This window comes from Alexandromys fortis, unplaced genomic scaffold (assembly GCF_014885135.2).
Source record: "Alexandromys fortis isolate MF-2015 unplaced genomic scaffold, M_Fortis_MF-2015_v1.1 scaffold_128, whole genome shotgun sequence".
NCBI classification, from domain to species: domain Eukaryota; kingdom Metazoa; phylum Chordata; class Mammalia; order Rodentia; family Cricetidae; genus Alexandromys; species Alexandromys fortis.
Window position 1 is genome coordinate 4,025,792 of NW_026068012.1, and position 21,168 is coordinate 4,046,959.

Here is a 21,168-nt window from a genome sequence, read left to right on the forward strand (position 1 = left end):
TAGACACACAGTCTCATATAGGTACTGGTCAGACATCATATAGGAAATGGTTAACCACCGCTAAATATTAGGTACCATAGCAGGATTTAATGGTAATTTAATAACTTTGTCATACAGCCTTTAGAAGATGGATAACGGCCCAGCCATCTAAAAATACCATTCTCATTGCTTCTCTAAACCCCACCCCAGTTGTCTTATTGTCCTTTGAAAATACACAAAGCAGCTGGTTTTCTATGAGAAGATGTACCAGCAAGTAAGGGGTAGTGGGAAGGTACAGCAAGTGGTCCTCTTCTAGGCAGGGCATACACACCTAGGGTTTCCACGCACCTGATGGGAAGCAGAGCTACTCTCCCATCTTCCTCCCACTTCTCTTCCTCCTCTTTGTTCCGCCCACACACAGGCGCATAGCGAAGGAAATGAAATCAGGGCAGTGTACCCCACTGGGACGGTGCAGGCCAACCTTCCCTGCAGAGGAAGGGAGAGTACAGAGGAAGATGAGAAGGACCCCTCCTTGGGAGGTGTTTCTAGTCCACCACTCATTGCCTCTACTAACGGCCCACTGCCCCGAACACTTTTATCGTCTCTTTCTGAAGGGGCAGGGAGGCCTAGGATTGTAGGGTAACATTGTTTTTGCAAAAACAATGTCTTGATTAGGAAATCTAATGGTCTGTTTCCCTTATCTCTGGCTTCTGAGGCGGTAAATCAGTGCCGGTCAGGGTGGTTTAACTATTCTACTGCATTTGTGTGAGGGAACTTTCAGCATCATGAAGGTGGATCTGAATGCCTGGGATACCAGTGGAACATCTTTGTCAGACTAGGGCGAAGTATTGTGGGACAAAACTAACACCCTCCCAAAATCTTCAATAAATGGGGAATTTTGAAGAATCACCATTAGCTGTAGAGCATCAGAATAAAGTGCAGAATAAAGTTTTGAATGGGTTTTACCCTGAGTAAATGCTTCTCTGTAGAAGCTATTGATGTAGCCACATAGTTTTTACCTCTTACATTTGTAACTGTTTTTCTTTCCAGGTCCTGGGTGGGATTGAACCAAGTTTGTATAAAGGAGACATCTGGTATACCCCAATTAAAGAGGAATGGTACTATCAGATAGAGATCCTGAAATTGGAAATCGGAGGTCAGAGCCTCAACCTGGACTGCAGAGAGGTGAGGACCTTCCAATCCTGTTGGATTCTGCCTGTAGGTGCTGGAGAAGACTCAGTATTTAACCAGGACCTGGGCATGAACTCATAAGGTGTGTCATATTAAGGGGTAGCTCAGAAGATCCTTACAGGAAGACACAGCCTTTATCCATGATGAGTACAAATCAGTAAACTATATGCATGTACACACACACACACACACACTACAGCCTCTGGAAAAATTAGTATAGGTGCTGAATATTGAAGAGAGTGACCAACTTCATTTTCATCTTCCCTGGTCATCTTGGCTAGATGGTTCCTCAACTGTGTTGAAAAGAACCTTTATCAGGATAGAAAATGGAGATTAAACTGTCATTAGCTTTATCCTCCTTGAACAACACACACACACACACACACACACACACACATTTAAGGCCCCAAAGGTACAGCTGCTTAACAGCTCCCCTAGGAAGACATACACGCATCTTGTATTGACCACACACCCAGTCTCACACTGCATTTGACTTCTTTTGTGTTATGTTATTAAAATGATGACAATTTGAGGAAGCCCCAGTCCTGTGTGCCAGTGTTCAAACGGCTTCTGAAGCTTACCACTCAGTGACTATACAGCTCCTTGTAGCACTTCCCCTCCTGTTGGTTCTCACATGTGTCCACACTGCCCTGAATTCTCATGATTACAAACACCTGTAATAAATGTTGGTCCACCCCAGTGCTGTTGAGTTGGGTCCCGAGTCCACATTTCTGCATTGTCAAAGGTCCTTAGTTATCACTGAAGTCTCCAGGGTCGTATCAATTAAGAGTACACAGTGTGTTATATGTGTGTTGTTGTTAAATTTCTTTCCAAAAAGTAAATAGTGGTGTCCAACCAGAGTTGTCCTTTTTCTGCTGGTCAAATAATAAGAAAAGTGAATTTTGAATAGTTTGTAAGTAGCTTTTAAAAGAATCATTTTAATCTCTAAAGTCCAGTGGCCCATCCCTCTGCCCATCATGAGGGAAGGGCAACTTGGGCAGCTCCAAGAAGGCAAAAAGCTCTGCCTGGGAACTCTGGGCTGTGGCCTCGTTCCTTTCTTGTGCCTCAGATAGTTCATCAATGGAGGGAAAGCAGTGGCAAGGGTGCCCCCTGACTCCTGAGCTCTGGAGATAAAATGACTCATAGTCACCACTGAGCTACTGCGGCTGCACAAAGTTGTCAATGACAGACACAGTGATGGAAACGGGATCGCAATGGATGAGATTTGCAGCCGTGCTCAGTGCTTTCCCCTTCTTGTTTTAGTATAATGCAGACAAGGCCATCGTGGACAGTGGCACCACACTCCTGCGCCTACCCCAAAAGGTGTTCGATGCAGTGGTGGAAGCCGTGGCACGCACATCTCTGGTGAGTCCCCAGGTGCTTGGGAGTGTTCCAGAACACAGCTGTGTGTTTTCAGTCTCTAAACTATTGCTCGGTGTTCTGAAGATTTTAAAGAGCGGTTGTTTTGTAAATTGTTGCTTATAAAGTTACCTTTTGATGTGAATCTATCCATAAACAATATCTTCATGTCAACTTCAGAGGGTTTGGTTCTGAGTGTGCAATATTTCCAGTGTTTTAACTAATAGTTGAGTTTACACAAGAGTTGTTTTTTTTTTTTTTTTTTGAATCTGGGGTAAAAAATTATCTGCAGCATGATTACATCATATGCTTCTTACAGAAATACGGTCTTCTGATAGAAATATAGCCTAAGGACAGTATTGCCAAGTGATACGCTTCTTATGTAGACATGATGGGGTATACCAATAACCGGACTCACCTGGATAAGACAGCTCATTGGGTAAAGGTGCTTACCAATCAAGTCTGACATGCTGAGTGGGATTCCCCAGAACCCGTGGAAAGGTGGAAAGAAAGAACCAGCTCCACAAAGTTGTCCTCCACATGGATGCTATGCCGCATGTGTCTTCCCTCCCACAGCAATAATAAATAATAAGATCTAAAGAAATAGATGAAACTTCAAAAACACAACAGTTTACAGCTGCTTCTGTGTGACACAGCACAATGGCCTTGAGAAGTGTGGCGTGTCAGTGTGTAAGCCAACTACACGTGTGGCTGTTTGCTGTTGCTCTGCCTCCCCACAGCTGTCAGTGCGTAGGTATGCTCACTGCTGACCTGTGAGGGAAGCGCTGGGCTGTGACCACAGAATGGCTATGATGTGTCCAGGGAGAAGAATGGTCCCCTCCATTACGGTCTGGGGACCACCACTGTTTCCTCATGCTTTCACGGGTATGAAAAATTACCTAGCATGACTGTGTGCTAAAGTTACAGGGAGGCACAGTTGTATTCGTGTCCTTTAAAACAAAACAAATAAGCCCCCAAATCTGCTCCCTCTTGGGTCTTCGTCCAAACTGGAATGGCGTCTAAACATTGTATAGGAGACAAGCCAGTTAGCCAAAGTAACGTTGTTTCATGGCCATATCCTGAAATATAAATATATCCTGATTGAGAACAGTGTTATTTGTCAGGGTCCTCTAAAGAAACAGAACTGATAGAATGAATGTATTTATTTATTAGATTGGCTCATGATAAGCCAACAGTGACTGGCAGATGACAGCCAAGCTAGCCGTCAAAACCAGCATAGCTTTTGATGCTTGCCTACTGTTTCTCCCAGCACCATCTCAACTTTCCAGTCAGTGCAGACCAATAGTATGGACCAAAAATGCCTGTCCAGGGCAGGGGAGATGGCTCCGTGTATGGGGCACTTGCTGTGTTAGCATGAGGACTGGGATTCCATGTCAGAGCAGGCAAGTGTGGTGGCCTCCCGGAATTGTGCACTCGGGAGGCAAAGGCAAAATTCTCAGGGCAGGCTAGCTCACTAGACAAGCTGGAATTGGTGAGCTCTGGGTCAGCAAGAGACCCTACCCCAGTAGAGTGAAGAGACACTGAGGAAGGCACTCATGTTAACTCGTAGTTAGGGTTTTTGTTGCTGTGATAAAACAGCAAGACCAAAAGAAACGTGGGGAAGAAAGAGTTTATTTCAGCTCACATCTTTTAGGTTACCATCCATCGCTGAGAGAAGTCAGGGCAGGAACTCCCGTCAGGAACCGAGAAGCAGGAGCTGATACAGAGGCCAAGGAGGGGTGCTGCTTATTGACTTGTTCCCCATGGTTTGCTCAGCCTGCTTTCTTATAGCACCCAGGACCACCTGCCCTGGGGTGGTCCTACTGATGGTGAACTTGGCCCTTCTATATCAATCATCAACCGAGAAAATGTACCACAGGTTTGCCCACAAGCTCATCAATTAAGGGTCCTCCTCAGATATGTTTAGGTTTGCGTAAAGTTGACGTAAAACTAGCCAGCAACCGCACGTATACACTCTTGCAATCGTACCTGCATATATGAGCACACACGTGTAAGCATGCATGCTTCCACTCATTCCTATCACATACACACATGAAAACATCAGTCTGTGTGTGCAGTGGTGGGCGTCAAAGGGTGTGTATTTATTACTGGCTTGCTCATTGCTGGGACATGATACCTCACAGAAGGATTTGTGTTCTTCATGGTTTCAGAGGTGTCAGCTCATTGTGGTGGGGAAGTTGAGGCAGAGCAGAGAAGCACGTGTCGTACTATCCAGGACGCAGATAAAGGGAATACAGGAGAGGGCCAGGGCAAGACAAAGCTCTAGACCCTTCCCCAGTACCCTCTGCTAGCTGGACTGCACCTCCCACCTTAATGCTCTCCCCACAAGGCCATGATATTCTGAATCCCTCAAGGAAGTAACGTCAGGTCAGATCCCTAGTACTGAATCACTTCCCAGAAGCCCAGCAAATGGGGGGGGGACACTCCATATTCAATACATACCAAGTAAGACTAAATCCCCTCCAGTTTCCTCTGTTTGGTAGCAGGGAACCCTTAGAGAGGACCCCCGCTTCCATCTGTGGGTTTGTTGAGATTGTTTCTATATAGTTCCCTCTGTCATCTTTATCTACCACCTGGGTGCATCCCTATCCCTTCTTCCATCGTGACTTCTCTCATAGCTTGGCTGTTAGGCTGGGTGACCCATCAAGGGCTACTTGGGAGGCCAGGGTGCCCAGCATTTCTTCCATGTCAGCGTGGCTGACCAACTGTTGGGCTGTCTGCTGCCTCCCTTACTCTGCCATGTCTCTGGTGCTGCCCTCTGCTGCTGTTTCCCCATGTCAGCTTGCTCCACACTTCTGAAAGTCTGAAAGAAAAGACCCTCTAGAGAGAGGCCTTTTATTAGGACCAAGGCTGCAACACTAGGGGAGGAGCCCCAGAGTAGGTCTCCCAGCCGACTGCTGTGTGAACCTGAACAGGAACAGCCTGTTTGTACAGCTCAAGAAGGGGTGTTTAAGCCAATCGCAGCATTTGTGTGACCACTAACAGACATTTGCTCTGAACCAATCACAGCCATTCGTTTGGGACCAATTATAGCCTTGCCTCTTAGCACCTCTCCAAACAATACCTTTTCTAGACTACCAGGAGAATTGCTTCCTGCTTGGCCAGGGTGGACATGGTTACAGGATCATCTGGAGTATATCCGGGCTTGTCACAACAAAAAGTCTTGTAGTAAATATTTCAAACAGCCCCGGCTTAGGCAGTGTCTTTAGTAGTGAGCAGCCCCTGCCATCTTTGCACTGTCTGAAGGCATCTCTGGAATGTTCTGTGTGGCCGATACCAGTGAAGAGCAGTCAGGCTGTCTGCTAGGCTGATAGTTGCTTTGCTCAAGACAGGCAGAGCAGCAAGGGGTAGTCCACCAGCTGCTAACTAAGGAATCAAATCGTTCTGTGCCCAAATCTTTGCTTATTTACAGAAAAATGAGCATCAGAGGTGTAGTAAAATTAAAAGCTTAACATTGATTGATTTTGTAACTGGTTTGTGCAATGCTGGCTCCACCCTGTGCCCGGAGAGAGGTGAGTGCCTTTGTCTTTCTCATGCCTCCTCAAGGTCCTCACTAGATGACCAAGCATGAACATATTGTGCCCCAGGGCCTTCATGGGATACTGGCAAGGGGCTGGAGTGAGACGAAAATGGCCAAATCCCAGCCACTGGCAGGAAAGCAGATAACCATGTCTGTGTGTCAGATTCCAGCAGAAATCTGGGAATGAGAGGGGCACCAGTTATTCTCTCCCCAAACTGCAGAAACCTGGATCTATAAAGGAAGAGCACCCAGCAGGAAAGCGTCACAGGTTTTGGTTTCCAGTGTCAGGCAGTGGTCCTGAACAGCCCTGCCAAAATCAGAGCAAATCCATATCTCTGCCAACAGCTGCTACACCCCAAAAAATGCCAAGTCAGTCTTTCCATGTTGTAAAGTTAGAATGCTTGCTTAAAATCAGACCCTACTTAAAATAAGGAACATATGCCCAGTGCTTAAATATAAGTCTGTCCTCTGAGGGAGTACTGTGAGCGCCTTCAGGCTTTATATTCTGAGTGCTGAAGGATATTTTCAAGAGTCACGGGGACCACATGGGTGTCAGGTGTGCAGCCAGCAAGCCACAACCAGCCCTCACACGAGCCTGTGTGGGTTAGTGGAGGGGTGAGGGGTTCGTACCTTGAGTTCATCTCAGCATCTGATGACTTAAGCAAACCACGAGGAAGAGGCAAGGAGATTACGGCATTTGTTTGCTGTGTCTAAAATTATCCTCTGATTTCTTTCACTCGGCACCTGCATCAGGGAGGAAAGGCAGGAGATTGCCACCCTTGGGCAGGGCTTATTCTACTAGTGTGAGTGTCCTTTGCCTTACAGTGCAGGGCCTCTGGACGTCGGTTCCCTTTACCTACAGGGCTCATGGAAGCCCATGCTCTTGGCCTGGGTTAGATCTAGACTAGAAGGAACTATAAGGCCTGAGCTCTGTCCCTCAGTGTGTGTTTTCAGGCAGGATGTAGAAAGAAATGATTCTATGTCTGTGCATGAAAGGGATCTTCTGGAGCCCCAAGATCCACATCCCAGCTGCTGCATCCCAGCCAGAGGTCAGCCCAGCACCTCCTTGGCTGTAGAGTCCACCATCAAAGTGGGATCTACACAAAGTGCCTCCCAATCTTAAAACTGACCTGAGGTCGGAATACAGCAGCTCCTGGAGATATTTTCAGAAACAGAAAATACACCTCCAGATCTGACATGCACCACTTTGGTCACTTCACTTGCCTGGTCTGTCTGGGACTCACTCTGTATTACGCAGTGGAGCTGGCCATGTGTACTGGGCACTCCCGGGAGGCACTCTTACCTCGGTCAAGTCCAACAAGATGACAAATCCTCCATCCTGATTAGCTCATCAGGGGAAGGGCCCTATGATACATACTGGTGATCCATCACTTCTGTAAGAGACAAAAATATATTAACACCTGCATTAGAAACCTAACAAGTCTACCACGACTGTGCAGGTGACTTCACACCCCCAGAGAGTGGGTGGTGGTACCTAGCAGGGGCCATTGCTGCACACAGCACTTACCTGGCATTCAGGATGTAGGTGTCACCTCTTTCTCAGGACTGGCTTCCTGGCCCTAGCTTCTCCCGATCTCATGAAGAGTCTCTCATCCCCCATCACCATCTGCTAGTGACTCTAGGGAACATATCTATCCTGGCCGTCCCCTAGAGATCAGAGAACTCAGGGCACAGATGAGCTGCACGCATGTCCTCTTAATCACACCTGTGGTGCTGCTGAACTCAGACCTGAGTAAATGGAGTGTAGACTTTGACCATTTCACAGCAGCACTGAGTCCCTCCCAGACTCCCCTGGCCTTTCTTCCTGCCATGGCACCCAGTGGGCAGGTTCCTGTCAACACCTTTGCTGCGGTTCTGCCTACCGCCTTTCTCTCACTCCCTGGGAAGCTCCACTGGTGACAGTCCACCCCCACCCTTGGCCACATGTCCCCATAGCTCTGTCAGACACATTCCTTCCACCAACGTGTGGCTCAGGCACAGCCCAGCACCTGTAACTGAGATAGCGCAAGTCTAAGGAACCTGCTCGTTTCCCTGCAGGTAGAAGTGGGCGGGTGGGTGGCCTTGCCTTTCCTGTTCCCTTTGATCCCGAGTGTCACTCATTTTCCCCCTCATGTCCTCAGTGTTGTCTTTGTGTAGGCATTGGGCCCACATAGTGATACACACACAAGCACTGCAGGGGAACACTGACCTGAGATGTTCTAGGTTCAAGTCCAGGATCATTCGTCACTAAGAAGCAAGATTTGTTACCATGACCTCCCCAGGGAAAGGCCAAGTGAGAGGGCTTGATACTGTGCTAGTGTTAAGACAGGAGTCAGGGAGGCTTTCTGGATGAGGTGGGGTCTGGGCTGAGGTCTTCAGGGGGGTGTTTAAGAAGAACACTGCATTAGGAAGCAGCTAGTGTCCTGAACCCTGGAGTCCCGATGCAGGCAATGCCCCAGAGACCCTAAGAGGCCGCCGTGATGGGAAGTTTTAACTGTCATATTGGCACAAAGTAGACGCAGGAAGAGAATTACAGTTGAAAAATTAGCTAGATCAGGGTTGGCTTGTGGGCATGTCTGTGAGGATTATCTAGATTGTTCGTTGATATGAAATACCCAGCCCATTGTGGGTGGCGCCGTTCTCCAGCTGGGGGGCCTGACTGTGTAAGAGAAGAAAAAACTAGGAGAAGGCAGTCAGGCAGGCAGCACAAGTGAGTTTCTCTGTGCTCTCAGCTGTGACTGCAATGCCTCTAGCTGCTTCTCAGTCCTGACCTGAACTGTAAGAGGAGTGGCCCACAGTTCAGACAAAGGCCTAAGCTGCTTTTGGGTCAGGGTATTTTATCACAGCAACAGAAACGGAACTAGAATAGATGCTTCCAGAACTCTGTCTTCTAGAGGCGTGCTGCTGTGTGGCCTTGGGGAAGTGACACTAATCTCTGCTTTGGATCCCTCCCTAGTGTTGCAAAAGGGAACCTTGCCACAAGGGTTGGAGTGTTGGAAGGCTGAGGTCCTCATCTGCCAAGTGTTTTAACAGTGCCTAATCCCAGGAAGTGATCTGGTGTCTTAGCGTTTTAATAATAATTACTATGTCATCAGCATCACTTCCAGAAGACTGATGTCCCTGTCTTTCTGTCCCAATGAGACGTTTATTCCCGTGGGCGTCTAGTGCTGGGACCGGACCAGGAAAGTAGAGAACCGTTTCCTGTTTTGTACCAGGCTAGTCCCTGCTTCTCACAGGATCTGTTTTGTCTAGATTCCAGAGTTTTCTGATGGCTTCTGGACAGGGGCCCAGCTGGCATGCTGGACAAATTCTGAAACGCCATGGGCATATTTCCCTAAGATCTCTATCTACCTGAGAGATGAGAACTCCAGTCGCTCTTTCCGGATCACCATCCTGCCACAGGTACGAACTTGGACCCGTGGCCTTCTCCTTATTTCCACGTGCAGCTCACAAAACCAGATTTCACGCACGACTAGGCGCCTGTGGCCACAGTGACACCACCACACTGCTGCCTGTTCATGAGCCTACCGCTCTTCTGGTCTCTGACAGTTTGCTTCATATGGTCCTGGTCAGGAGGGAGTGGGCCGGGTCTTGGCTGGAGCCTGGGATGGTATGGGTTCAGCTTACATGTCTGGGGTCAGGTTAGTGACATGACAATCCCGTGTGTCTTTCAACCACAGAGAGCATGGGGTTCTGAGAGGAAAGAGCCCCATACAGTCCCGGAGCATCCAGTGGACCTAGATTCTAGAGCTAGGGACACAGTCTCCCCCTCTCCCTGCGGGGAGTCACATAGCCTCAAGGCATAGCTGCAGGGAAAGGTGAAGAACTTGAGGACATTGATGACATCTGCCACGGCTCCATTTCTGCTTTGTCTTTGTATCAGCACACTGGACTGTCAGAAGTGAAGGCCTCATACTGTTACAGCAGGAACTTTTTCTCCCAAGGGGCTCAGCAGATAAAGTTCTGTCTTCCTGGGCCATGTTCCCCTGTCCGCTCCCCCAATCCTCTTTCCCTGGGCCCTGGCTTTGTTAGGGAGGAAGACAGACCTAGTCCCTAGGGGGAAAAGGCCCCAGTTAACTGTCCTTCCCGATCTCACCAGAGGTGGCACTGTGGAGCCATTTCCCTGCAGCAGGCCTCTGCCTGACCCTCCCTAAAGTCTAGGAAAGTCTCATACCAGAATCTTAGAACAGGACTTTGGGCACAGGCATGCACACACACACACACTTTTTTTTTTATTATTTAAAACATCCTCTAGCCCAACAGGAAATTCTGAGTTTCTTCATACACCCTTGAAAATGAGCTTACTCTCACCAGAGATACTGCCAGTTGTCTGTGCTACTTTGATTTAAAGTAGGCAAGTTGTTTTTGTTTGCTGAGATTCAGCAAGATTAAGTGTTCACATAAGTTGCAAAGTGTATGGTCTAGATCTTTCATATTTATTTAGGCAGTGTCTCACTATGCATGCCAGACTAGCCTTATACTCAAGTTTGCCTGCTTTTGTCTCCCAAGTCCATTATCTGGAGTTCTTGCTGGAAGAGACACCCAAAAGGACCAACTAAAAGATGCAAACACTCTGCACGGCATCTGACCACTTACTCGTGTCTTCATACCTGATACATAGTCTTCTGCTTCTCTGTAGTTTGTTCTTCCAGAGGCAGTGAGCAGTACATTCTACACGTACTTAGGCAACCTCTAAAACCCTCGATCCAGGTGTTACTGTGGAAACTACATATGATCCCACAGCTCTTCCTGACTTAAGTAGATCCTCTCCAGAAGTTGTGTGCCCCATTTCACACCAGCCAAGCTTCAGCCCACACGTTCATTTAACATGCATTTTCCAGGGCCGGGCTCTAGGCTGAGGTCCCCAGACTCCAGGGAAGAGGTGGTTAACTCCTTGCTTGGAGACAATGCTTGCTGATAGATAGCCTAACAATGCAAGATGGTAACTGCAGAGTCAGCCCACTAGAGTGGAGCCCTGCATTCATGCATGCAAACCCACACTCAGACACATGCACATATATGCTCGGTTGAAATTGAAAATAAAAATCTTTAAAAACTAAAGTTTATTGAGACACTTTTATTTATTCTGTGTCTTTCACATTATATATCTCGATCCCATTCATTTCCCATCCCTTCACACCCAACATCCTCCACCACAGCCCCCCAAATAAAACAAATTTAAGAGGGGAAAAAAAAGAAAATAAAATGAGAAAATAAAAAATGGGAAGGAATTAAAAATCTCATCATGGAAGCTGCAGTGTGACCCATGTCTTTCTGTAAACCCCTTTGTCCATACATCTCTGCTTGTTAATGTTCATTGCAAAGAGTCATTGGTTAGTCTGGTTTGAGGCCCCTGGCCCACACTACACATTTGATACTGGGCCCCCAGTAGAACACTTCCCAGACATCCTTTTGCTTCCCTGTGTTATGGAGATCTTACAGCTTGGGCCAGCAGGTCAGGTCGCTTCAGGTGCTCCAGCAGATCATAGATGGGGTAGATGTCTGGGCCTAGGCATCTGTAGGGCTGGTCCACCAGATAGGAAATAGAGAAAGCTCTCCCATGGTCACAGTTTCGGGGCTGGCTCACCTACACCTGTGCTAACAGTGTTGGTTCTATTGTGTTGCCCTGCAAGGTACAGGGCCTGCTCTCCCAAATGCTGCAGCTGGTGGGGGTCAGAGATAGGGTCTCACACCTGCCTCAGGTGTTGATGGTGGGAGGGAGAAGACGTCATTCCTCTGCCCATGCCACCATAAGACAGATGAGAAAGGGGGACATCTCTCCCATGTTCACAATTTCAGGACTGGCTCACCCACACCTTAGCTAACAGGGTTGACTCCATTGTGTTGCCTTGGCGAGGTACAGGGCCTGCTCCCCCAAGTTTTGCAGCTGGTGGGGTACAGGGCCTGCTTTGAGACACTTTTGATCTCATGTCCCAGATGCCTGGGATGATATTGTCTTTATCTGCCTTGATTCTTGGGGGGGGGGGGGATTCTGAGCAGGGTGTGACCTCCAGTTTTATTCTCTTGTCTAATCCATGCTTTGTCCTGTGTCTTTCCCTCGGTTCTTCAACTAACAGCTCTACATTCAGCCCATGATGGGAGCTGGTCTCAATTATGAATGTTATCGCTTTGGTATCTCCTCCTCCACAAACGCACTGGTAATTGGTGCCACCGTGATGGAGGGGTTCTACGTGGTCTTTGACAGAGCTCGGAAGAGGGTGGGCTTTGCAGCAAGTCCCTGTGCAGGTAAGTGTGGCTTGCATAACACAGGAGCACCCTAAGAAGAGGGCCTTGGTAAATGTGCCCACCTGGAACAGTCAGCGTGGCTTTCCGGGTGCCGTTGAACCATTTGGCAAATGCTCATTTCTAGTGACCAGAACTTACCACTGAAATGGCTCTTGGGTTTGTTGAGTAATGAAATGAGGTGATCCACATAGTTGCTTATGCGTGTTGTACCGGGGTTGAACCCAGGTAAGTACACATGCTAAGGTAGTACCTACCACTGAACTATGTCTTCTGTCCTTTACTTCTTAACTTTTTAAATTTCAAAACTGCGTCTCATAAGTTGTTCAGGCAGGCTTTGAACTTGGGCTTTTGTGCCTCAGCCTCCCAGTGAATTGAGATTACAGACGCACCACCAGGCTCAGCACACATACAGCTTTCTAGCTCAGGCACACAGCAGGTTCTTGGAGAGTGCTTGTCATTGTAGTTGCACTGAAATCGCTTCCCACACAAGAAATAAAAATGCCCATGAGCCTTGCAGCTGAATTACATTTTGATTTTATTCTAGGGGTTCTGGGAATGAAACCCAGAGGCTAAAGCAGACTAAGCACATGTCCGCCATTGTGTTCCGAGGCCATGAATTACAATGTTTTGACAGTTGATGTGAAATTAATAAAGGAAAGAAATCATGAAAATCTGGGTCTTTGTTAGGAAGTAAGAAGTAGAGGTCTGTGGAAGCTGTTTCTTAGAATCCTAAAATAACAAGGCCAAGGAATAATTGTCTCAGAATATGTTGGGTGGAGTTGTGTGAGAAGCCACAGCAGTTACCCTGCAGAGTCCAGCTGAGGCCTGGGTGGAACTCCACAAGGAAGCTGCTAGAATAGGGAAGCAACCTCAGAATTGGCAGCTGCTCCAGGTGGGGCTCACATAGCACCTGGTACCATCCAAGACTAGGTACTGGTGACAAGCAACCCAAAGGGCCCAAGAGGAGGCAAGCCACATGTAGTCATGTGATTTGGTTGGTGGAGAGAGAGGAAGGAGAGTCTGTATCAGGGATGGTGGTCAGGATGGCTGCAGGATTTCAAAATAGCCTTTCAGGGGACTGAATGTTTGCACACTGAGTGTGGTGGGTCATGCCTATAATCCCAGAACTCAGAAGGCTGAGGTAGAAGGATTGCCTTGAGTGAGTCTGAGTAAGAAGAACCTGTCTCAGAAATTAAGTTTTGAGGGTTGGCTGTGATCTGTAACTCAGGGGTAAAGTGCCTGCCTAGGATGCAGGAAGCCCTGGTTCAAGCCTGACCACAGTGCCCAGCTTAAAATAGATGCAATGGTGCCTGTTTTTAGTCTCAGCTCTCGGAAGATAAAGGCAGGAAGATCAGGAGTTTACGGCTATCTTAGCTTTCTTTCCTGTTGCTGTCGTGAAACAGCCTGACAAAACCATGTTAAGGCGAAAGGGCTATTTGAGTCCCTGTTCCCGGTTATAGTTCACCATGGAGGGGATGCCAAGGCGGCAGGAGCGTGAAGCAGCTAGTCTCATCACATCCATAGTCGTGAGTGTGGATGAATTAATGCACACAAGCACAGTTCAGAATCCCCTTTCTAGAGAATGGTGTGACCCTCAGTGGGCAGGTTTTCCCATCTCCACTGAGATGACCAAGGCAGTCTCCCACAGACATGCCCGCAGGCCAAGCTGATTTAGGACATCCCTTGCTGAGACTCTTCTGAGGGAAGAGCCATCATGGTAAGTTTGAGGCGAGCTGCTCTCAGTGCGCCAGCATCTGCGGAGGTGTGGTAGACACCTGGAGAGTGGAAGGACCGTGTTAAAAGGAAAAACTACGTCTGGTCTATAAGGATAACTCAGTCTACACAGCCACGCAGCCCAGACACGCGTGAATGCACCATGTGACTTCTTATCTGACTTTGTATGAAATTTGGAATTCATGGCTTATCCTGGTAGTGGAGCGAGAGAGAGCAAGTTTGTGTGTGTGTGTGTGTGTGTGTGTGTGTGTGTGTGTGTGTGTGTGTGTGTGTGTTCCTGTGTATACAGGTGCACATGTGTAGGGTATACATGTGTGCATGCATATAGAGACTAGAAAACAACCTTAGCTGTCACTCTTCAGGCTGCCATCTGTCTTTCTTCTTATGGCAAAGCCTCTTGTTGACCAGGCCCTGACCAATTCAGCTGGCCTGCCTGACCTGCAAATCCCTAGACCAACCTGTTCCCACCCCATGGTGCTAGGATTGCATGTGCAACCACTGTACCCAGCTTTTTTACATGGGCTCTGAAAGATCAAACCATGCATGCATGCATGGTGAATACGTTACTCGTTCAAGCTGCACAACCCCCTTCTCTCATGTTTTTAATCTTACCATGAGTTTTAAGCTTTGGGGCATGTATAACCTGTCTTATTCTGTTGCCACCAAAACCTTTCCTTGCCTCATATGTGAGACTGTAGCCTGAAATGTAGACAGAAGTTTCTGTCCTGCCCGTCTGTCCCAAAGAAACAGACAGAGGGTTGTATTAATTATAAACTGTTTGGCCTATTACCTTGGGTTTATTATTAACTAGCTCTTAAACCCCTAATCCTTGTCTATATTCAACCACGTGGCTTGGCATCTTTTTATTAGTGAGGCATTCTCATCTTGCTCCCTGTGTGTCTGGCTGGTGGCTGGTTTCTGCCTTTCCTCTTCCCAGAATTCTCCTAGTCTGGTTGCCCCTCCTTTACATCCTGCCTGGGTACTGGCCAGTCAGCATTTTAAAACCAACACGAGTGGCACATCTTTACAGGGCACAAAAGCATTGTCCCGCAACACTGAAATGTCACAGTATTCTCAACTCTGAATATTTTACCCCTTTTAAGGTAACCCTATGAACTAAACTGTTTCTCCCACAAATCTAGTTCCCATATTAAATGTTATTAAATGAGGGGCTTCCTTTGCAGCAGCTGGCATTGTGTGCACAACACTGCCCCGAGTATGATAACCATATGCTGTGTGTTGTCTGAATGGACCACCGCTGCATGTGAATTCATATTGTTTCACAGTGGGGCAGCACAGCTGTACTGGTTTCACTCTGAATTGTGTTTGACGCTGTAATACAAGGCTTTTTTTTTTTTCTTAATGGCGTTTAAAACTCTATTTAAGGCCTCGGCACTTACACACTTGATTTCACCAGCTGTGAGAAGGTATCCTGGAGTCTGTCTCCTCTTTAACACAAATTATTTAGCTACCAGAGTGATTCCTTCCCTGGAGACTGCAATGATAGCAGCCAAGCTCTGAAGCCCTGTGAGAAATGGACTCGACATTCTATCTTTATGACTTTCCCTCTTAGTTATGTAATACTTTAAACTGTGAGAAAGCATCCCAGGACCCCTCTCAAGTGTCAGTATCCATGGATACTTGAGCTCTGTGTGTAAAATGGTGCTGTGTGGACAGGTGGCCCATGCTCACCACCCAGATACTTTAAACCATTTCTGTATCTCTAGTAATTTGATACAGTGCAAACACCATATTAATGGTTCCCGTTTTGCTTGTTCAGGGAACAATGAGGACACAGCTGACTGCATCCAGGGACATCTTGTCAAATATTTTCCATCTAAGGTTGCTTGAATTCACAGATGTAGGACCCATAGACCCAGAGGGCTAACTGTGCACAAGGCGTGCGCACTTACTTAGAAACTCCGATCTAATAGATTTTCTAATTATATTTTCTTCACAGGTTTGTTCTAGATGTAGCTAGTACACCTCCTCAGTTGATGTGGATTCTTCTTACGATCTCCACGCATCTATTATTTTGTCAGACCGTTGTAAGCAGGTTACATTAGACATCTGTTTCTGCCTAACAGCTTGGCCGGAACTTTGCTACTCTCTGCTGTTCCTCCTGCAGGATTTTAGGGTCAGGCATGGAGGCTGGTACAGCTGACTGGGTCTGGCTCTGAATCTGATCCTCACCTGCAGCCATCTGGCATCTGCGGATGCTGCTCCCAAGCTCTTGTTGGCAAGAGTCCCCCATTCATTGCCATGAGGGCATCGCCACAACTTGCCTGAGTGTCCTCAAAATAGCACATGGTCCTCTCTGAATGAGTTGCCCAGAGAGGGTACCACAAAACCCTTAAGACATGAGTTTAATCTTAAGACAAGATTTTCTGTACCCCATTTTCAGCAGCAGTGCTATTGTTCTGCAGTGTGGAGGAGGGGAATGCGTGGGTTAGATATAGGGAAGTGGATCTCAAATGGAAAAGCACCTTGTCTTGAGTTCTGTCTGCCGTAGAATTGTTGATGTTTCATGTTCATTGTCAACTTGAACACAACCTGCAGTCACCAGAAGAGAGAACATACACAAGAGAGTCTAGGCCAGATTGTCCTGCCGGAAGTCTATGGGAGATTGTTTCGATTATGTTAATTCAGGTGGGAAGGCCACCCATTGTGGGTGGTACCATTCCCTTGGCTTCATTCCTGGACTGTGTAAATGTAGAAAGGGGATTACATAAAATAGACACACACGGATTCATTCTCTTTCTGCTCTTGACTGTGGGCGTGATGTAACCAAATGCTTCAAGTTTCTGCCTCAACCCCCTAAACAGTGGCAAAAGAGACCTTTCTCCACTAAGCTGCTTTTGAACACAATACTTTGACACAACGACAGAAGTAAAAGTAAGACAGGCTTTTAACAAAACAGACTTTTGTTAGTTGATTTATTTTTTTATTTTCAATTTATGTTATTGTTGTGGAACTATGTGTAATCTTTGTCAGCTTAATCTCTTTGCTAAGAATTATATATTGTAAATATTCTGTGTTAATATTCATTTTAACTACTGCATCACACCAGATTATGTAAACAATTACATAATCTTATTAAACTTCCACCATCATCCAAGTATGCAAACCCAAGAGGAAAATGAGTGAGCGGCTTGTTGCATAGCCGTGTTCTCTCGTCTATAAATCGTTTCCCTGATAAAAGTCCCCAAAAGTGATTATTTTCTGACTATTCCACCCAGTTAGCAAACTTTATAATGAGATAGCACAGAATTTAAAAGCAGTTACTACTCTATCAGAAGACTGGGGTTTGGTTCCCACATAGGGTGACTTACAGTTAACTGTGATTTCAGCTCTGGAGGCTTTGATGCACTCTTCTGGCTTCCACGGGTATCTGTACATGCACACACTCACACACACTCACACACACACACACACTCACACGCACACAAATGTGTGCAGTGCTCATGTGCACCTGCATGTCCATGAACACAAACCCACACACATGCCCACAAATTAAAATAACATATCACTGAACAATTGCATAATCTTATTAAATTTCCATCTTCATCCAAGTATGCAAACCCAAGAGGAAAATGGGTGAACAGCTTGTTGCATAGTCATGTTCTCTCATCTATAAACGGTTTCCCTGATTAAAGTCTCAAAAGGTGATTATTTTCTAAAATGCTGATTCGTGTCTCAGTTATAAGTTTTTTTTTTTAACTTTACTTGTGGTGCATTTTAGCATAAAATGCTTCCTGTGGTGTTTAAGTCTCTCGTGAGAACTTGAGGGTCTCCACCCCTGACTGTGGCAAATCAGAGTCCAGTCAGACTTGGTGAAGGTAGAAACCTGAGGGTTCAGTGTCTTACAGGGAGATCCTCCTTTTGTTCTCAACCCTTCCTCGGACCACAGGCAGCCAGGCTCCCTTGATGGTCAGTGTTTGGACTCTTTCTGATAAACCAGACCTACACAGGCACTGTGGTTCTAGCTCCTGCTTCCTTGGTGTTTGGGGTCGGATTTCTTGCAGTGTGACTTTCCAGGGGAGATGTAGAAACAAAAATGTCAATGCCAAATAGACAGACCAAAGAGAGCTCACAAGTCTGATGTGGCACATTAGGGAGCTTATTGGTGCTGCTGTCAGCAGCATGGACCACCCATGGGAGAGGCACCATTGGAGAGCTAGTGTGGGTGGGGGAAACCCCACAAGGCTGCAGCCCTAGATGAGGAGTTCCAGGAGATTAGTGACTGCTGAGAGAGAGAGAGAGAGAGAGAGAGAGAGAGAGAGAGAGAGAGAGAGAGAGAGAGAGAGAGAGAGAGAGAGAGAGAGAGAGAGAGAGAGAGAGAATCAGTCTTCCCCAGAGATGAGCTCCCTGATTGGCTATCCACTCCCAAGAGGTCAGCCCTAACACATACGAACAACACTAAATGAACTCAGCAAGTTGTGTTCATATGTGTATTTATTTCATTTGTATCATATCATTTATAACAATGATAATTTAAAAAAAAATAGGCCATGAATCTGAGAAGCAGGAGAGAAGGGGAGGAATTGCAGGGAAGAGAGGGAGGGGCAATGATATAAATCAAAAAGAAAAAGGGAACAGCCCCAACCCTAATTGATCTTTTACCTTGTATGTATTTTTGCACTTGTAAGATCCCCTGCGGCTGTGTAGAATGGAGTGGGGTTTGAAATCTTAGGGAAAGGTCAGGAGGGTTTGACGAAGGGCTTGTGAGGTCCTATGGCCCTTCCTCCTCACGTGTTTGCAGACTGTGTCCATAAACCTACCTTCCTAGAGGTCTGATTGCTGGACAAGGTCTGTCACCATGGCCACCCTGCTCCACACTGATGATGGTCACAGAAAGCCCTGGGGAAACAACCACAGCATTGCCCACCCTTCCTGGGCATGGAGACTCTAACCCTCGTGAGAACTTCAGGTCAGGGAATGGCTCTTCTACACGCTACTGAGTGTTTAAAATCTGGGGGGTGATCTGAGCACAGTGGTCCGCAACCATAGACTCTGACATTTGAAAAACTGAGGCAGGGGCATCCCTCAAACCAGGAGTTTGAAGCTAGCCTCCTTAACATTGTAAGACTGCCTCTTCAAAACACCAACACTGACAATTTAGCTCAGGGGTAGAGCACATGCTTAGCAAACCCGAGGCCCAGTGTCCAACCCTCAGGAACTATCTAGATGAATACTTAGTGGGAGCTGCAGCTTAGCCTCTTGTCTGTCAGAACAGGAGTAAGTTCCCCCACAGAACCAACCAAATTGGTGACATTAAAACGTATAGACGCACATAGGATAGACAACAATGAAGACAGACACCCAACTGTTGGGACTAATTGAGTCCTGGCCTTCAGCTGCCCTTCCCTCCTAGAACCTTCTAATTAAAGTTACTAGAAGCTGTGCCTAGCTTAGAGGATCAGAGGATGGGATTTTCACCTGTTGGCCACTGACTGCAGCATATTTAAGCCTACATGGTGCTATTAAAGAGGGGCTTTGGTATCAGTGGAAAAAAAAAAATGTATAGACTCTTCTGCTATTTCCCAGTACCTTTATTTGGCTTTATAATTTCGGGCAGCTCTTAGTTTATAGGGTTCACTGAGGGTTGCAGCAGGGGAGCAGTGAGCAGAAGCCCTTTTCTAGAATCCCTGGGGCTCCAAGAACTCTTCCAAGCCTGACTCTGTTAACTTCCTGGCTTGTTTACCTGGAGTCCATCAGTGTGGCCATGATGCAGGTGATTTAGAGGAATGTGTCCAGACAGTCTCCTGTTTGTATGCGTGTAGCCTGGAGGTTGTGTGTGTGTGTGTGTGTGTGTGTGTGTGTGTGTGTGTGTGTGTACACATGGGTTCATGTACGTGTGTGTGTGTACTGTGTGTGTGTGTGTGTGTACACATGGGTTCATGCGCGCGCGTGGACGCCAGAGGTCAGCTTCTCCGTCTTGTTCTTTGACACAGGGTCTTTCACTGGTCTGGAACTCCCCAAGTAGGCTGGACTGGCAGCAAGCCCCAGGGATCCACTCATCTCTGTCTCCCCAGCACTGCGATTCCAACGGCAGGCGGCCGCCACACAGGCCTTTTTGTTTCTTTGGTTCTAGGAATCAAATTCGGGTTCTTATGCTTGCTCAGCCAACACTTCGCCATCTGAGCCTTTCCCCAGACAGCTTTCTTCTGCTGTCTGTGCCAATTCCACCCCCATCCTGCTGGGAACCCCAGTATGGATCTCAAGCAGAGCCTTGCAAATTACACAGAGTCTGTGAGGCAATGTGGAACTCACCCTCCCAAGTCTTTGCCATGTCCCTGGACAGATACTCTGGGTACGGGGGCCCCTTCCGCTACCTCCATGTTGCCTTGTCCAGACATCGCCAGCTAAGCAGATAATAATGATAGGGGTTAAATTGACGGCTCTGGTGTCTTAATGCCTCCGGGGCTTCTGAAATACCATCCATCCCTTTTTATAGACTGAGACATTTAGCACCCAAGAGCTATATAGATTGCAACTCATACAACTTGAAACACATCGTGGATTGTGGCAGTAATTCCATGAAATTTTTCTTGCTGCAGGTTGAAAGTGGATCATCTGGTACAGCTTATGTTTAAAAATAGGGAGAGTAGTGTGAAGAGGAGCCGCAGAGACGTGCCTGTGCTTATCTAGTTAGAATACTGTCAAAGACACCAAAGCTGAGAACCATGAAGCCCAGGCTCCTCGGCTCCACATTGTGCGGATGAGAGCCCTGAGCCCTGTGGAGAGTCTGTGCGTTTCACTCCTACTACAGAGTCTTGGCCCTGGGGCTCAGGGGACGGCTCATCCAGGGAAGTGCTTCCCACACAAGGACGAGGACGCGAGTTCAATCCTCAGCACCTACGTAAAAAGTAGATAATGGTGGTGGTGTGCACCATAATCCCAGCTCTGGAGAGTGGGGGAAGGACAGAAGAATTCCTGAGGTGTAGTGTCCAGTCAGCCCAGTGACACTGGAGAGCCAAAGACCCCAGTGAGAGACAAGGTGTGGAGGGTTCTTGAGGAGTGAGTGACACTTGAGATTGACTTTCTGAGTCTCACACCACACACACACACACACACACACACACACACACACACACGGAATGAAAGGTCTTGAGGAA

The 21,168-nt window shown here is 47.2% G+C and overlaps 1 protein-coding gene across 1 annotated transcript in view; it reads left to right on the forward strand.

Moving 5' to 3' along the window:
- The window catches only part of Bace2 (beta-secretase 2), an 81,586-nt gene that overhangs the window by 55,502 nt on the left and 4,916 nt on the right, over positions 1 to 21,168 (forward strand). The window contains exons 5-8 of the mRNA XM_050162039.1: positions 1,030 to 1,164; positions 2,434 to 2,535; positions 9,323 to 9,472; positions 12,148 to 12,316. Coding sequence (XP_050017996.1) covers positions 1,030 to 1,164; positions 2,434 to 2,535; positions 9,323 to 9,472; positions 12,148 to 12,316 — 556 coding nt within the window. The remainder of the gene's footprint in view (positions 1 to 1,029; positions 1,165 to 2,433; positions 2,536 to 9,322; positions 9,473 to 12,147; positions 12,317 to 21,168) is intronic.